This window comes from Athene cunicularia (assembly GCF_003259725.1).
Source record: "Athene cunicularia isolate RWA chromosome 13 unlocalized genomic scaffold, athCun1 chr13_part1, whole genome shotgun sequence".
NCBI lineage: Eukaryota > Metazoa > Chordata > Aves > Strigiformes > Strigidae > Athene > Athene cunicularia.
Genome location: NW_020799117.1, coordinates 20,415,594 through 20,429,203, shown reverse-complemented (window position 1 = coordinate 20,429,203; position 13,610 = coordinate 20,415,594). Strand labels below are relative to the sequence as shown.

General features: G+C 60.1%; 1 protein-coding gene across 1 annotated transcript in view; it reads left to right on the top strand.

Annotated features, from left to right (window-relative positions):
* Window positions 1-3,784: 3,784 nt before the first annotated feature.
* Window positions 3,785-13,610, top strand: part of SLC4A9 (solute carrier family 4 member 9) — a 14,327-nt gene continuing 4,501 nt past the window's right edge. Inside the window, exons 1-16 of the mRNA XM_026858338.1 lie at window positions 3,785-4,053; window positions 5,840-6,000; window positions 6,214-6,363; window positions 6,470-6,531; window positions 6,608-6,765; window positions 8,561-8,648; window positions 8,945-9,099; window positions 9,687-9,803; window positions 10,018-10,192; window positions 10,486-10,619; window positions 10,727-10,998; window positions 11,653-11,708; window positions 11,805-11,987; window positions 12,129-12,242; window positions 12,891-13,052; window positions 13,252-13,430. Coding sequence (XP_026714139.1) covers window positions 3,785-4,053; window positions 5,840-6,000; window positions 6,214-6,363; window positions 6,470-6,531; window positions 6,608-6,765; window positions 8,561-8,648; window positions 8,945-9,099; window positions 9,687-9,803; window positions 10,018-10,192; window positions 10,486-10,619; window positions 10,727-10,998; window positions 11,653-11,708; window positions 11,805-11,987; window positions 12,129-12,242; window positions 12,891-13,052; window positions 13,252-13,430 — 2,435 coding nt within the window. The remainder of the gene's footprint in view (window positions 4,054-5,839; window positions 6,001-6,213; window positions 6,364-6,469; window positions 6,532-6,607; window positions 6,766-8,560; window positions 8,649-8,944; window positions 9,100-9,686; window positions 9,804-10,017; window positions 10,193-10,485; window positions 10,620-10,726; window positions 10,999-11,652; window positions 11,709-11,804; window positions 11,988-12,128; window positions 12,243-12,890; window positions 13,053-13,251; window positions 13,431-13,610) is intronic.

Genomic DNA, 13,610 nt, shown 5'->3' with positions numbered 1-13,610 from the left:
AAGGGCTTCCCCGGCCGCCGCGGAGGGGTCCCACCGCCCGGAGCCCGTCGAGGCAGGGAGCCGTGGGGACCCCTCGCTCCAGGATTGCCGAGGATGCGGGGCGGGGGCCACACGGGTGCCAGACTCCTCGTCCCCAGCCTGGAACCCCCAGCGCTGCGAGTCTGGACTGCGTGGTGGCTGCCCGGTGGGGCTGATGATCCCGTCAGGGCGACGTTGAAGCTGTGCAGGGGAGGAGATGGCTCCGGGAAAGCAGCCTGGAAACTTTATTACTGGCCTCGGGTAGAGGAAGAAGCGAGGGGGATGACGGTGGCAGCCATGACACGCTGCCGTAGGGCATCCACCAGCGGGGAGGTTTTTGCAGAAGCGAGTGCACTCTGCAAGAGGAGCGTCAGGTTCAGAGCTAAAACCTCCTCCTGGCCTTGGTGATGGGGTGGCACCCAAACAGGAGACAGACTTCCAGCCCCTTGCCCCTGGGGCTGGGAGAGGGGTGGCAGTGACGGCCTGAGATGATGGCAGAGGCAGGTTTTGTCCCTGATGCCACCTCTGTGCCCCAATGACAACGCTGAGTGGTTCATCCGCAGCTTCATCTTGCAATCCCCTCCCAGTCAGCCATTGTCCTTGTCTCCTCCATCCCAGCCTGTGTTCGGGGCTGCCAGCACTTCTCTGTCCCCTTCTCCATGCTGGCAACTGCTTGTTGTGCTTGGCCTCATCTTCAGCCCAGGTGATGGCCCAGAAAACCCTGCTGATACAAGTACCAGCCTAGTGCAGAGTCTAGTCCCAGCTCACATTTGGGTCAGTCATGGTTCATGGCTGGTTCCTGGAGGTCCCGAGCCCCCAGCCCTGCAGCCCGTTTGGGTTCTGCAAGACATGATTAAATATTCCTGCCATTGTTGTTGGCGTCTCCAAGGAATACAACCGGATTTGGCAACCACTCCCCCTCACACCCTCCTTCTTGCTCAGACTTGACTTTTGCAATTGTTTGCTGGATGCTTTTCCTTCCACCTCCTCCGGCCATCAGCAGCTCAAAAGACTTTGGCAGCAGAGTGAGGTGGGTCAGTGGTGGCCAGGCTGAGGGGTTGTGTCCCTGGGGAGCCCTGTGCAGGTGCTCCCTGGCAGGTCCCTGCATGGGGATGGGATTTTGTCCCTGCCAGTTTCCCGCCGCATCCCTGAGGCTGGGCACGCGCAGGCAGTGTTTGTCGACGGACCTGGCACCTCAGGAGGGGGAGGCACCAGCTCACGTCAGCTGCCAGGGAGGTTGTTGGCACAGAGGTCTGGCAGCAGGCAAGGGTGGGGGGTTTGCCGGCTGCCATTCCTCCCTGCCTCTCACTGCCTCCTGTTGCCTGTCTCCCTGCCTCTGCCTTGCTGCCTTCTGTTGCCTGTTCCCCTGTGCCTGCCGCAGCCTCCCTTGCCTCTGCCTCCCTCTGCCTTCTGCAGCCTCTGCAGCTGCCCCCTGCCCACCTCCTGCAGCCATCCACAGCCTCCCTGCCTGCACCCCACTGCCAGCCATGCACCATCCCATGCCAGGGGCTGTGCTGGGGCAGCCCCCACAGGAGGGAGGGGTGGAGCCTGTGGTCCCCAATCCAGCCAAGGTCATCCCCCCTCGCTGGGGCACCTGCCTTAGACACACACTTGAATCACAGAGCAAACAGCCTGGGGGCCACAGGGAGCATGGCTGGGGGGCAAAGGCAGATTGGATCATGGTCTGGATCAAAGGCCATGATCCAGACCCCAGGAGAGTGGCCCTGGGGGGCACGTGATGGCCTTAAGGGGACAGGATGATGGGGCACAGGGCAGCCCTCCACATGGGTGAGGGGATGGGGGTGGGGGGACCTGTGACATCCCTGAAGCTGAGAAGGGCAAGCAAGGCAGAGCCAGGGGACAGCTGGCCAGACAGAGCCCCCCCAAGGTATGACCCCCAGCACTGTCTGACCCCTGCCCCACTGTCAGACCTCCAGACACAGTTTGTGACTCCCTGCCATGCCATGCGATCCCCCCACATACCACGTGAGCCACCGTGCCATGTGAAGCCCCTCATGCTGGGTGACTCCCCACCAAGCCATGTGACCTCAGTGCCATGTAACACCACATCTGACCCCACTACATTGTGACCCCTTCCCATGCAGTACGACCTCCCCCAAGCTGTGTGATTTCCAACCCAACGTGACGCCCCCCATGTACCCCGCCATGCTGTGGCCCTCCACTATGATGTGTGAATCCTCATGGTGTGTGAATGCCATGTGACCCCAGTCACACTGTGTGAGCCCCCAGATTCTGTGCCCCGCTGTGATGTGTGACCCCCACACATACCATGTGCCCCCCAAGGTGTGCAGCCTCCCCACTCAGGTCAGGCTCTTGCATCCACGGGGGGTATTGCACCCCAGTGAATCAGCACTGACCCCAGCCTGAGCCCTGAAACCTCCCTGTCCCCACCCACCCCTCTCCTGGAGAAGCTGGGTGTCTCCAAGGAGCCAGGGGGTGGCCTAAGCTGAACCCAGTGCCACACCTCTGGGGGGATACCTCAGCACCCGGGATGTCCTGGCATGGCTGCGCCCCTGCCGTGCTGCAGGCTGCTGCCTTCAGCCCTGCTGCCTGTACTAAAGGAAGGCAGGGTGAGGGCAGCTGATGGTGCTGAAATGAAGATGGTTGTGGGACTGGAAGGAGCCCTGGTAGTCCTCTGTGGGGCAGGGAACAGGCACAGGGGAGGTTTAGTTGTGCTTTGCGATAGTGGGGTTGATGGGGAGGGTTGCCCTCTCTGCCTCCCTCAGGGCCAGATCCATCCGCAGCTCCTCAGCTCCTGGCCCATCTGCCACGAGGCAGGTACCAGCACCCCAGGGACTGGCACGCACCCACCCACACCCCCCTAAAATGTGACCTCGACCGTGGTGGTGCCTGGCCCCATGCTGGGCTGCTCCTGGGGCTCAATCCTGCCCAGGACCAGTGGGTTCCAACAAAACCCGTCCAGGCTGGCCAGGTGTTTGTGTTGCCTGCCACCGTGTTTGCACTGCACACAACCCAGTTGTTTGTTTTCACGGGACCGAGGGAGCCAAGCCCAGCAGTGGTGGCAGCAGGCATGCAGTGGGCAGAGCGAGCACAGGGTGCTGCTCTCTGCTGGTGGCACCACGCTGGCTGTACCCGCTTCCCATGCGCTGGCAGGATGATGCGCCTGTCCCTGCATCCTTCCTCCCAGCACACGCTGCAACATCCGCTTGACCACTCAGCCCACACAGATGCCCTCTGCATGCCGGGAAGGCCACACCCCTGACGCACTCCTAGCCCTGGCCGTGAGTCCCCTCTTGCCTCACTCTGGGTTTCCTCAGCGGTGATGCAGCCGTCCCCAGCACACATCCATCCCCACATCCCCTTTCCCGGGAAGAGCTGCCATGGGGCCGTGGCATCTCTCCTGCCATGGGCACAGGCACCCTGGCATAGGTACCGATGCTGCCACTGGCTGTCCAGGTTTGGCCTTGCTGTTCCCTTGCCAAAAGCTTGCAGGGCGTGGGAGGGCTTGAGAGCATCAGTGCAGCTTTGTCCACGTGGGTCACAAGAAGGAGGCAGAGGGGTGCCCTGGTCTCTGGCCCAGGTGGGCAGCCAGGGGGGGCAGGAGCAGGCCACACTAGCACCCACAGGGCTGACCCTGGTATTTTGAGATCATTGTTTTGGTCTTGGCTCCTGTGTATTGGTTTGTGGCCAGATTAAACTGGTTCACAGGTTTTATAAGGTGTGGGATGAGTGGGATCCTTTGAGTGCTGGGAGCACACACCTGTGCTGCTGGGTGCTGGTGGCCATGCAAGCCCACGTGCCTGGGGCGGCTGGCATGGCTCTCCAGGAGGCAGAGGCCTGCTCACAGCCCAGACTAGAGTGGAGCAACACTGAAGCTGCCTACCAGGCTTTCAGCTGCAGCATCTTCCCCTCCAGCATGACCCCAGTGGCAAAGCGAGCCAGTACCACCCTGCAGCAGGAGGAGTCAGGGGACACCACTTGCCCGCTGCTCTTCATACAGCTCAACCAGCTCCTCAGCACCCCGGTGGGGCTGGAGTGGAGAGAGACAGCCAGGTAGGCATACCTGCAATGGCCAAGCAGCCTGGTGACACTTTGGGAAGCCCAGCCTTAGAAAGCCCAGCTCTGATGGAGCCCACAGCATCTCCCAAGGCTGGTAGTTTTTCAACCTCAGCCCAAAAGCAGGGCTGCTTGCTGCACTCTGCCCTCCAGGGCCTGCACTGATTCTGCTTGGCTTAGGGTGACTGGTTTCATGGCAGAGTGCAGGGTGTCAGGCAAGCTCCTGCCTTTGTTGCTCTCCAAGGCTCCAGCAGCTGTGCCAGGGCTGACAGTCCCCAGATCCAGCTGCCTGGCACAACCCAGGAGTCAACTGGGGGGTTAGGTCAGGGCAGGCTTGGCTGGGGGCGATGGGGGCCTAACGGAGAGGGGCCGGGGCCAGCCACATGCTGGTGGGAGGCAGGAGTGTGGCTGGAATGTCCCCATGACCCACACTACCCCTCCTCAGCTTGGCAGGGGCACAGGGACATGGGATGCAGAGGTCTGGGGGGAGCGCCTGGTCTGTTCCAGGGATCAGAGGGTCAAGGAAGGGGCAGAGCCACCGGGCTGTGCTGTGACGGCTCTCCCAGCACCCAGCCCTCTTCTTCCCAGCACGGCTGCCTCTCAGCAGGAGGCTGCTCTGCTGGGGCATGCTTTCCCCGTACAGCATGCTGAGACACCCCGCAGCAGCACGCCCACCCATGGGGACAAAGGGAAGCTCTGTCTGTGCCCAGCATTAAAATATTTGGCACAGCCTGAGCATGGCAAACAGCTCAAGACACTTCTGTCTCGACTCCAGCAGGCGCTGCTAATGGCAGGGCAAGCCCCAGTATTAACACAGACTGGGGACATGTGGGTTGGGAGCAGCCCTGTGGAGAAGGAACGGGGATACTGGTGGGTGACAAATGGGACATGAGCCAGCAATGTGCGCTTGCAGCCCAGAAAGCCAAGCGTCTCCTGAGCTGCATCACCAGCAGTGTGCCCAAAGGGTGAGGAGGGAATCGTCCCCCTCTGCTCTGCTCCCCTGACACCCCCCGGCAGCACTGCGTCCAGCTCTGGGGCCCCCAGCACAAGACAGACATGGACCTGTGAGAGCGGGTCTGGAGGAGGCCACCAAAATGGTCTGAGGGCTGGGACAGCTCTGCTGTGGGGAGAGGCTGAGGGAGATGGGGTTGTTCAGCCTGGAGGAGAGAAGGCTCCAGGGAGACCTTACTGGGGCATTTCGGTACATAATGGGGACTTCTAAGAAAGACGGAGAGAGATGTTTTACCAGGGGCTGTCATGGCAAGACAGGGGGCAACAACAGTTTTAAACTGAACGAGGGTAGATTTAGGCTGGACAGGGGAAAGAAATGTTTTGTGATGGGGGCGGTGAGACACCAGAACAGGTTGCCCAGAGAAGCTGTGGATGCTCCAGCCTTGGAAGTGTTCAAGGCCAGGTTGGACGGGGATCTGAGCACCCTGATCTAGAGAACAGTGTCCCTGCCCACAGCAAGTGGGGTGGACTGGATGGTCTGTGATGTTCCCTTCCAACCCAGACCCTTCCATGATCCCATGACTGGTGAAATGCCCCAATCAGAAGACTGGAGTGTGGTGTGAGTCAGCAGCAATGGGGACGTGGCTGCTGATGCTGCCTCCGCACCACTGCTTCACGAGCCCACTGCAGCCACCCCTGAGCCCCCCCACATCGCCTTCTGCCTGTGCCAGCCCCATGCCATGCTCAGGGATGGACCTAACCTTCAGTTCCTGCTGGCTGGCATGGGGCACAGGACTACCCTGCTGCTGACCCCACACATCTCCCCGGGCAGGTGGATGAAGTTCGAGGAGAAGGTAGAGGATGGTGGGGAGCGCTGGAGTGCACCCCATGTCCCAGTCCTGCCCTTGCACAGCCTCTTCCAGCTGAGGACATGCCTGAAGCAGGGGACAGTGCTCCTGGATCTGGATGCCCTCAGTTTCAAGGAAATAATTGGTATGTGGGGAATGCAAATGTCACCTCCTGGGATGGGCTGGTTACCAGAGGGACCAGACCACTAGGGAGGTCCCTCTATAAAAGCCCTGATGTATGATAGCTGGGTACCTGAGGTGGCTGGCTGCTGCTCCAGCAAAGGAGGATTTTCCCTGGGCAGCCCCCCACCAGCCAGAAAACTAAGGGGACTCAGGGCTGTCCCCATTCCTGTTGCAGACAAGGCAATTGCTGGGCAACCTGAGGAAGCAAAGCTGCAGCCTGAGCTGAGGGAGCGACTGGCAGCTCTCCTGCTCCGCCAGCCACAGCATCAGCCCACCAAATCCCCACTGCAGCTCCTCACTGAGCTCGTCCTCTCTCCCTGCCGAGGTAGGCAGCACCTGGCCATGGGCCACCACCAGCCTGGGCCAATACCCATGCTGGCTGCTCAATTGAACACTTTGAATATTTTGCTGCTTGTTCCCTTTCTTTGCAGTGAAGGTAAAAAGCTGGTCTGAGCCTGGAGCCTCACTCTCTGAAACACCTCTTAAGGAGCAGGTAAGGCAGGACAGAGCTGGGCTGAGAGCAGCTGCTGCATCCTGAGTGCCCAGGCACTGCACCCCTTTTATTTCAGCTGAGAAACCGATTTAAGAAGAGGGTCCCGCCAGGGACCGAAGCAGCCCATGTTGTTGTTGGTGAAGTTGAATTCCTGGAGAAGCCCTTCACTGCCTTCATCCGCCTCAGGCAAGGGGTGGCCCTCGGCTCACTGGCTGAAGTCGCTCTCCCCAGCAGGTAAACAGAGCATGGCTGATGGCCCTGCACCCCCCCTTTGTCCCTGTCTCCCTGCTCCCTCCCATACAGAACAAGGCTTTTCTTGGTGAAAGTAAAGGGTATGACACCTAATGGCTCATGCATTCCCAGAGTCCTGGCTCACTACTTCCTCTCCTGTTTTTCCCATCTCCTTAAGAACATCCCAGGACAGGCTGAGGGTGGAGCATGTGTTGGGCAGCCTCGGGGGGACAGCCCCTGGCTTTATCCCCACCTGGGCTCTGCATTCACTCTCTTCCTGAGAAGGTCTTGGATGCTCTCCACTTACTGCCCGGGAACATGGGGGCTTGCAGCTGGTAAGGGAGGCAGGTTTGCAGGAACCTCTTGCCCTCCCACTGCCCGCGATGCTCTCCCGAGCGATGGGTGTGTGGCTCTTGCAGAACTGTTGGCGCAAGGGGAAAGGAGCGGGGCGGGAGGTGTTTCTCCGAGGCTGAGGAACACATCACCTGAAGCTGTGAGGGGAAATGGTCAGTGTGCCCCTTGAGCTGAGGACTTCCTCAGGGAGTGTTCGGAGGAGGCAGGCGAGGATCAGGAGGGACATTGCCACCTCCTGGTCACTCTGCCCAGAGCACCCGTCCTCCAGGAGCTGGGTGGAGGTGGATATCCCCATCCACCTCCTGCTCTCTCTTGGGTGGGAGATGGGTTGCAGGTCCCCGGGAGGGCCCCGTGGGCCTCAAGGGGCTCATGACAACCCCCTGCCCTGTACTTTCTTCCCCCAAACAGGAGGGGAAGGAGAGCTTGTCCCTACCCATCCCTTTGCCTGTGGTGCCAGCCTCTTTGCTGCCTGCCCTGTGGGTGCAGTCACCATCTCAGGGATGTCTCCCACGCAGGTCCATCTCTAGGATCTCAAGGTTTTCCCATTGCCTTGACGAAGATGTCTGGGTGAAAGCAATCCCAGGTGGCTACTGTCACCTTCCGTCCCCTTGGAGCAGGCTCTGGGAGGTCTCCAGCACTGATGCCCCACATCAGGGCTGCAGCAGGTTCTGTTAAGCCACCTTCAGCCCCACTCTTGCTGTTGGAGTTTCCCTAGTCCCTCTCTGGAGATTTGCTCAGGTTACAATCCCTGGAATCTCTCCACAGCCTCAGGGTACTAAGACTGTAACAGTTTTTGCCAGTTTTGGAAAGGCATGGAGAGCTTGGTTAAATATTTGAATGGGCTGTCCCTCTGAAGACCTTATTGTTTTGAAGCACCCTCTGAGGTGGAGGATTTTAGCCATATTCTTCAAGGACTCTGAGCCCTCTTTCCAGCCTCCTCCTGTGTCCCTGCAGTCCTATCAAACCTGCTGCCCATGCAGCTGACAAGGTCTCCTTCCCGATGCCAATGCTCCTGCATCCTGCTTGTGAGAAACATTCCCATGAGCATGATCTTACAGACAGGCCCAGCCAAGATCCTAACCCCACAGACAGCCCTATCCTAGAGCTTGACACCACAGACATGACCCCACATACAACTCCAGCTGCAGGATTCTCCTTCTCTGTCCCAAAGACCTGTGTCCCTGTCCTGCCCTCAGCCTGGTTTTCTGCAGACCCTGTAATCCAGCTGGATCCTGGTGTCCCACAGACTCCCATAGGGTTTCTGTGCAGTGGGCAGCAGATGTGTCCTGTCTTCTGCCCCCAACCCCCTGCTTAGAGTGGCAGCAACCCCCCATGTGTGCCCAGCCACTATCCCCAGCATCCCTGCAGCACCATGGACTCCCCTGGAAGAAGCATGCCCCAGCAAGGACAGAGCTGCTCAGGACATGTGCTGTCTCACCCACAGGTTCCTCTTCATTCTGCTGGGTCCCCAAGCCAAAGTGAAAACCTACCATGAGGTTGGCAGGGCCATGGCCACACTGCTGACGGATGAGGTGAGCCTGTGCAGCACCCATGGGTGGGATGGGCCCAGGATGAGGCCTAGGCTGAGGGGACCAGGGGTCCTCTCCTCTGCAAGCTTCAGTGAGAGAGGTAGAGGATGGGGTGAGCTGGTGGTCTCCCTTGCCCAGGATAAGGAAACAAAGTTTTGGGGAGGGTCTGTAGGGTGTAAGTGCACCCGTAGCACTGAATTGGATGGGTGCCTTTCTCAGTGATGGTTGCAGGATGAAAGGAAGGTTCTGAGTGGCTGAATGCAGGGATGTGCTGGCTAAACCACAGCATCCCCCCACAGCTCTTCCAAAGGGTTGCCCGGCAAGCTGAGCACCGAGAGGACCTCATCACAGGGATGGAGGCATTCCTGAATGAGCTGACTGTGCTTCCTCCCAGAAAATGGGACCCCAGTGCCCGAATTCCTCCGTCGAGCTGTCTGCTATCTCTGCACAGGAGGTAGGCTGGAGGGATGGCAGCTGCAGCCTGTGCCAGACCCTTTGCAGGCTCCCAGCTGGAGACCTCTGCCTGTGACACTGAAATCTCCATCTCCATGGGGATGAAGCCACACAGGAGCCAGCCACTGGTCCTCCCAGCCAAGCCTCTATGCAGCTCCAGCTAATGACCACAGCTCTGGTCCCCACTGCTGTTAGTCCTGCTGTCCCACTTGGCAGGGGATGGCAAAATCATCCTGTGTGCCCTTCAGGCAGGAGCTGCTGGGAACACCGGGTCTCAGCACTCAGATGTGAAACTCTGAGCAGGACACCTCCAGCTCTGCCCAGCTTCTGCACCAAAACCAGATCCACTAGGTCTGGCTCCAGGGTGTGCTGGAGGACATCATGGTTGGGTTGGAAGGGACCTTTGAAGATCATCTAGTCCAACCCCCTGCCTCTCCTCCTCTTTATCAGGAGATACATGAGGTCCCTCCAGCCCTGCTTGCACCTCTGTTCCCTCTCCACCCTCCCTGCCCCTTCATCCCCTAGATGCATCTGAGTCCTGAGGGCTCCAACATGAAGCCTGTTGTCTCGGGCTCTGGTCTGTCACAGGACTGCTGTGCACCCGTCGGATTGGCAGTCCCCCAGCAATGGGGACATGGCAGCAGTTGGAGACAGAGACAGCCTGGGGTACGCCGGCTCCAGGGAGGAGCTTGAGAGGACAGGCAGGTGGGTGTCTGGAAGGACAAGGGTGGTTGGAGGTGCAGCGAGATGCCAGATTTGGGGCAGGGTGCTGGGTCTCCCCAGCACATGGGGCCACCACGTCCAAACCACTCTGAGCTGGTGTCTCCCAGGGAAGAGACCATCCCTTGCTTGGCAGGTCTCGCAGGGAGGCAATGGCCTGCAAGGGACACTGCTCTGAGATCTCCCTCTGCTGCCCCAGGCTTTTCAGGGGGCTGCTGCAAGACATCCGGAGGAAGGCACCATGGTACGGCAGTGACTTCTCTGATGCCCTGCACCCCCAGTGCCTCTCAGCAGTGCTCTACATCTACCTGGTGACAGTGACCAATGCCATCACCTTCGGGGGCATGCTGGGGGAGGCAACTGACAACATGCAGGTCAGTGTGGCCACGGGGTGCCCCACACCAACGCCACTTGGCTCAGCTCACGGGTCTCCTGGGTGCCCGCCTCCCACCAGTGCCTGGGGAGCTAGCAGTGCCCCCAGGGCATCCTGAGCATCCCCCGAATCGTGTCCTTCCCTGGCCTCTGCAGCCGCCAAGCACTGACCTTGCACCCTGCAGGGCAGGGAGGGGCAGGCAGCTTTCCACAGCTGTGCTGCTGCAGGGGACAGGGCTGCAACACCCACCCCCACCACATGCTGAGTGCCTGGCACCTCTCTCCTGCATTTCAGGGCGTGCTGGAGAGCTTCCTGGGCACGGCCTTTGCTGGCTCCATCTTCTGCCTCTTTTCTGGCCAGCCCCTGACCATCCTGAGCAGCACTGGGCCAGTGCTGGTCTTTGAGCGCCTCCTTTTCTCCTTCAGCCAGTAAGTACCCTGCCAGGAACAGTTCCTTGGGCCACTGGCTGGGTCACAGGCCACCATCACACCAGGCAGGTGTCATTGTTGAGGCTTTGGTTACCCTTCCCCACCAGGCACCACAGCCTGGGCTACCTGGAGTTTCGCCTCTGGATTGGGCTCTGGGTGGCCTTTTTTGGTGTTGTCTTGGTGGCCACTGAGGCCAGCCACCTGGTGCGGTACTTCACCCGCTTCACCGAGGAAGGATTCTGTGCCCTCATCAGCTTGATATTCATCTACGACTCCCTGAAGAAGATGCTGAGCCTGGCAGATGCCTTCCCCATCAACTGGCATTACCGGCTGGACAACGTCACCTCCTACAGCTGTGTCTGCAACTTGTCCAGCCCTGGTGAGCCCAAGTAGCCATGGAACTGGTGGGGAGCAGGGGTCTACAGCCCCGGGACTCCACTGGGATCCTGCCACCCAGCTAGATCGATAAAGGTGCTGGAGGAAGAGGCTGCTCAATCCCATCCTTGCCTGCCCAACCACATCAGCACCTTCCTCCACTCCCCTCCGTGATGTCTGTCCATCCATCCTGCCTTCCAGCACTGCCCAGGCACTGGGCAGAGCCTTGGTCCTGCTCCCATGGCTCTGGGATGGTGGATGCCAGGGGCTGGAGGTGGGCACCTGGGGGGGGTTGTGCTGTGGTTTCTAGCCCAGTCTGTAAATCAGAGGGTGTTTCCTGGGCCTGAAGATGTGTACACATTTATCCTGCAAATGAGACCCACACCATGCACCAAAAGAATCAGTGTTGGGAACAGCCTGGGGCTGATGGTGTCTCTGAGTGGCTGGTGCTTCAGCCAAGCCCTTCGCAGGGTGTCCCCACTTGGTGCTCCCTGGGCATCAGCTGGTACCAGGGACTCAGGGGTCCCATGGGGCCCCATCCAGCACCCTTGGTGCTTGGGGAGAGCCTGGGAAGCTGCACTGGTGGCAGTGTGGTCCCAGTCATCCCTGATGAGGCATCCCATGGTGCTGGCACCCTGACCTCCCCTGTCCCTTGCAGGTCACAGCTCCACAGGGAATGACACTGCACTCTCCTCACCGCTGGCCCCCCAGCAGGTACATCCCCTGCTCCTGGATGGGTGGACGAGGGGCTGGGGTGGGCCTGAGGTGTCTGTGCATGACCCCTCCTTGCTACCTGGCCTGTCCCCACAGCCTTCTACTGCCCCAGCCAGGCTGAGCAGGACCCAATGCCTAGTTCAAGGTGGGCACCTCCTGGGGACCAGCTGCCAGTATGTGCCCGATGTCACCCTCATCTCCTTCCTGCTCTTTGGGGGCACCTTCCTCTCCTGCACCACACTCAAGCACTTAAGGAGCAGCCGCTACTTCCCTGCATGGGTGAGCATCCTTCAGCCACCTTGGCAGCATGGCCACCCGTACTGGCAGTGTGGGGATGGCGCCAGGTGCTGTAACCCAGAAGTGGTCATGGGGCAGCCCCCTGCCCTGGCGAGCCCAAGGCCAAGTCCTTTCCATCTACAGGTGCGGAAGCTGGTGAGCGACTTTGCCATCATCTTGGCCATCCTTGTCTCCTGCACTGTTGATGCCATCCTGGGCTTGGAGACCCCCAAGCTCCTCATCCCCAGTGAGCTGAAGGTGTCAGTGGGGTGGGCATGGTGCTGCTGGGGAATGGAGTAGGTCTGTGACCCACTCAGTGGCCTTCCCGCTATGCTGCTGCTGTCATTCCCACCGCTGGGTCCAGTCCTACAGGGATGTGGGCTGCACCCCAGCAAACAAGAAGGGCTTGAACCGCAGCCGATCCCACGCGCTGTAAATAACCTCTCTCAGCCCTAGACTAACCACATCACAGTACAACTCACGCTGGAGAGAAAGACACAGGCTCAAGTCCAGGCTTGGGCTCCCCACCCTGGGTGTGGAACAGGGCTGACAGCACCTTAGAGTAGACCATGCTTGCCACCACCTCCTTGGGCTTGCCACCACCAATGTCCAGTGCCACTTAGTCCACCTGCTCCAGGGGGCATGTGCCTGGCTTCTGGTTTGTGGTGCCCAGGAGCAACACCCTGCTCTGCCACAGCCAGAGTGTTCTCATGGGGGGCTGGTGGGTCATGCTGCCCAGGAGCATGCATCCCAGGTGAGAGAGGTTGCTCTTCCTCTTCTCAGGTGGAACATCCCTGGGTGCCCACAGGGATCCAGCCTGGGCACCCAGGGCTGGTCCTGTCACCCAGCTGTGCCACAGCCCCCACAGGCAGGTGTTGGCTGCTGTGACCCTTTTGTTCTCCACAGCCCACAAACGCAGCTCGGGGATGGATCGTCTTCCCCTTTGGAGCCAACCCATGGTGGGTCTGCCTTGTGTCCCCAGTGCCTGCTGTCCTCGTCACCATCCTCATTTTCATGGACCAGCAGATCACAGCAGTCATCCTTAACCGCAGGGAATACAAGCTGCAGGTGAGCGGGGGACAGGGGACAGGCAGAACCCAGTCAGTGAGGAGGACCCAGGTCCCAGCTGGATCCTGTGGGCCAGGGGGGCAGCCAGGGAAGAGTGGCACCCCAAACTGGCTGGCAAGGTGGACAGACACCACTGCTGCCTCTCTGATGCTGCCAGGGAGACGGCTCTCCCCCAGCCCCATTGCCTCTCTGGTTGCAGAAAGGAGCAGGCTTTCACCTGGACCTCCTCTGTGTCTCCCTCCTGATGGTTGTCACCTCTGCCACTGGCCTTCCCTGGTATGTCTCGAGCACCGTCATCTCCCTGGCGCACATGGAGAGCCTGAGGAAGGAGAGTGCAACCTCAGCCCCAGGCGAGCATGCCAAGTTCCTGGGTATCAGGTACACAGTGAACCCAGACCCCACTCTGGGGGACCCCCTGCCTGTGACTGAGGAGCAGGGGACAGGGGTGTGCCCACACTGGCTGGCAGACCTGGCTTTGGGGCTGCTTGTGTCTCCCCAGGGATGCCACTGGTCCCCATGGCCATTAAAGCTGAAAAGACCAGAGACCCTGGGGGCAGG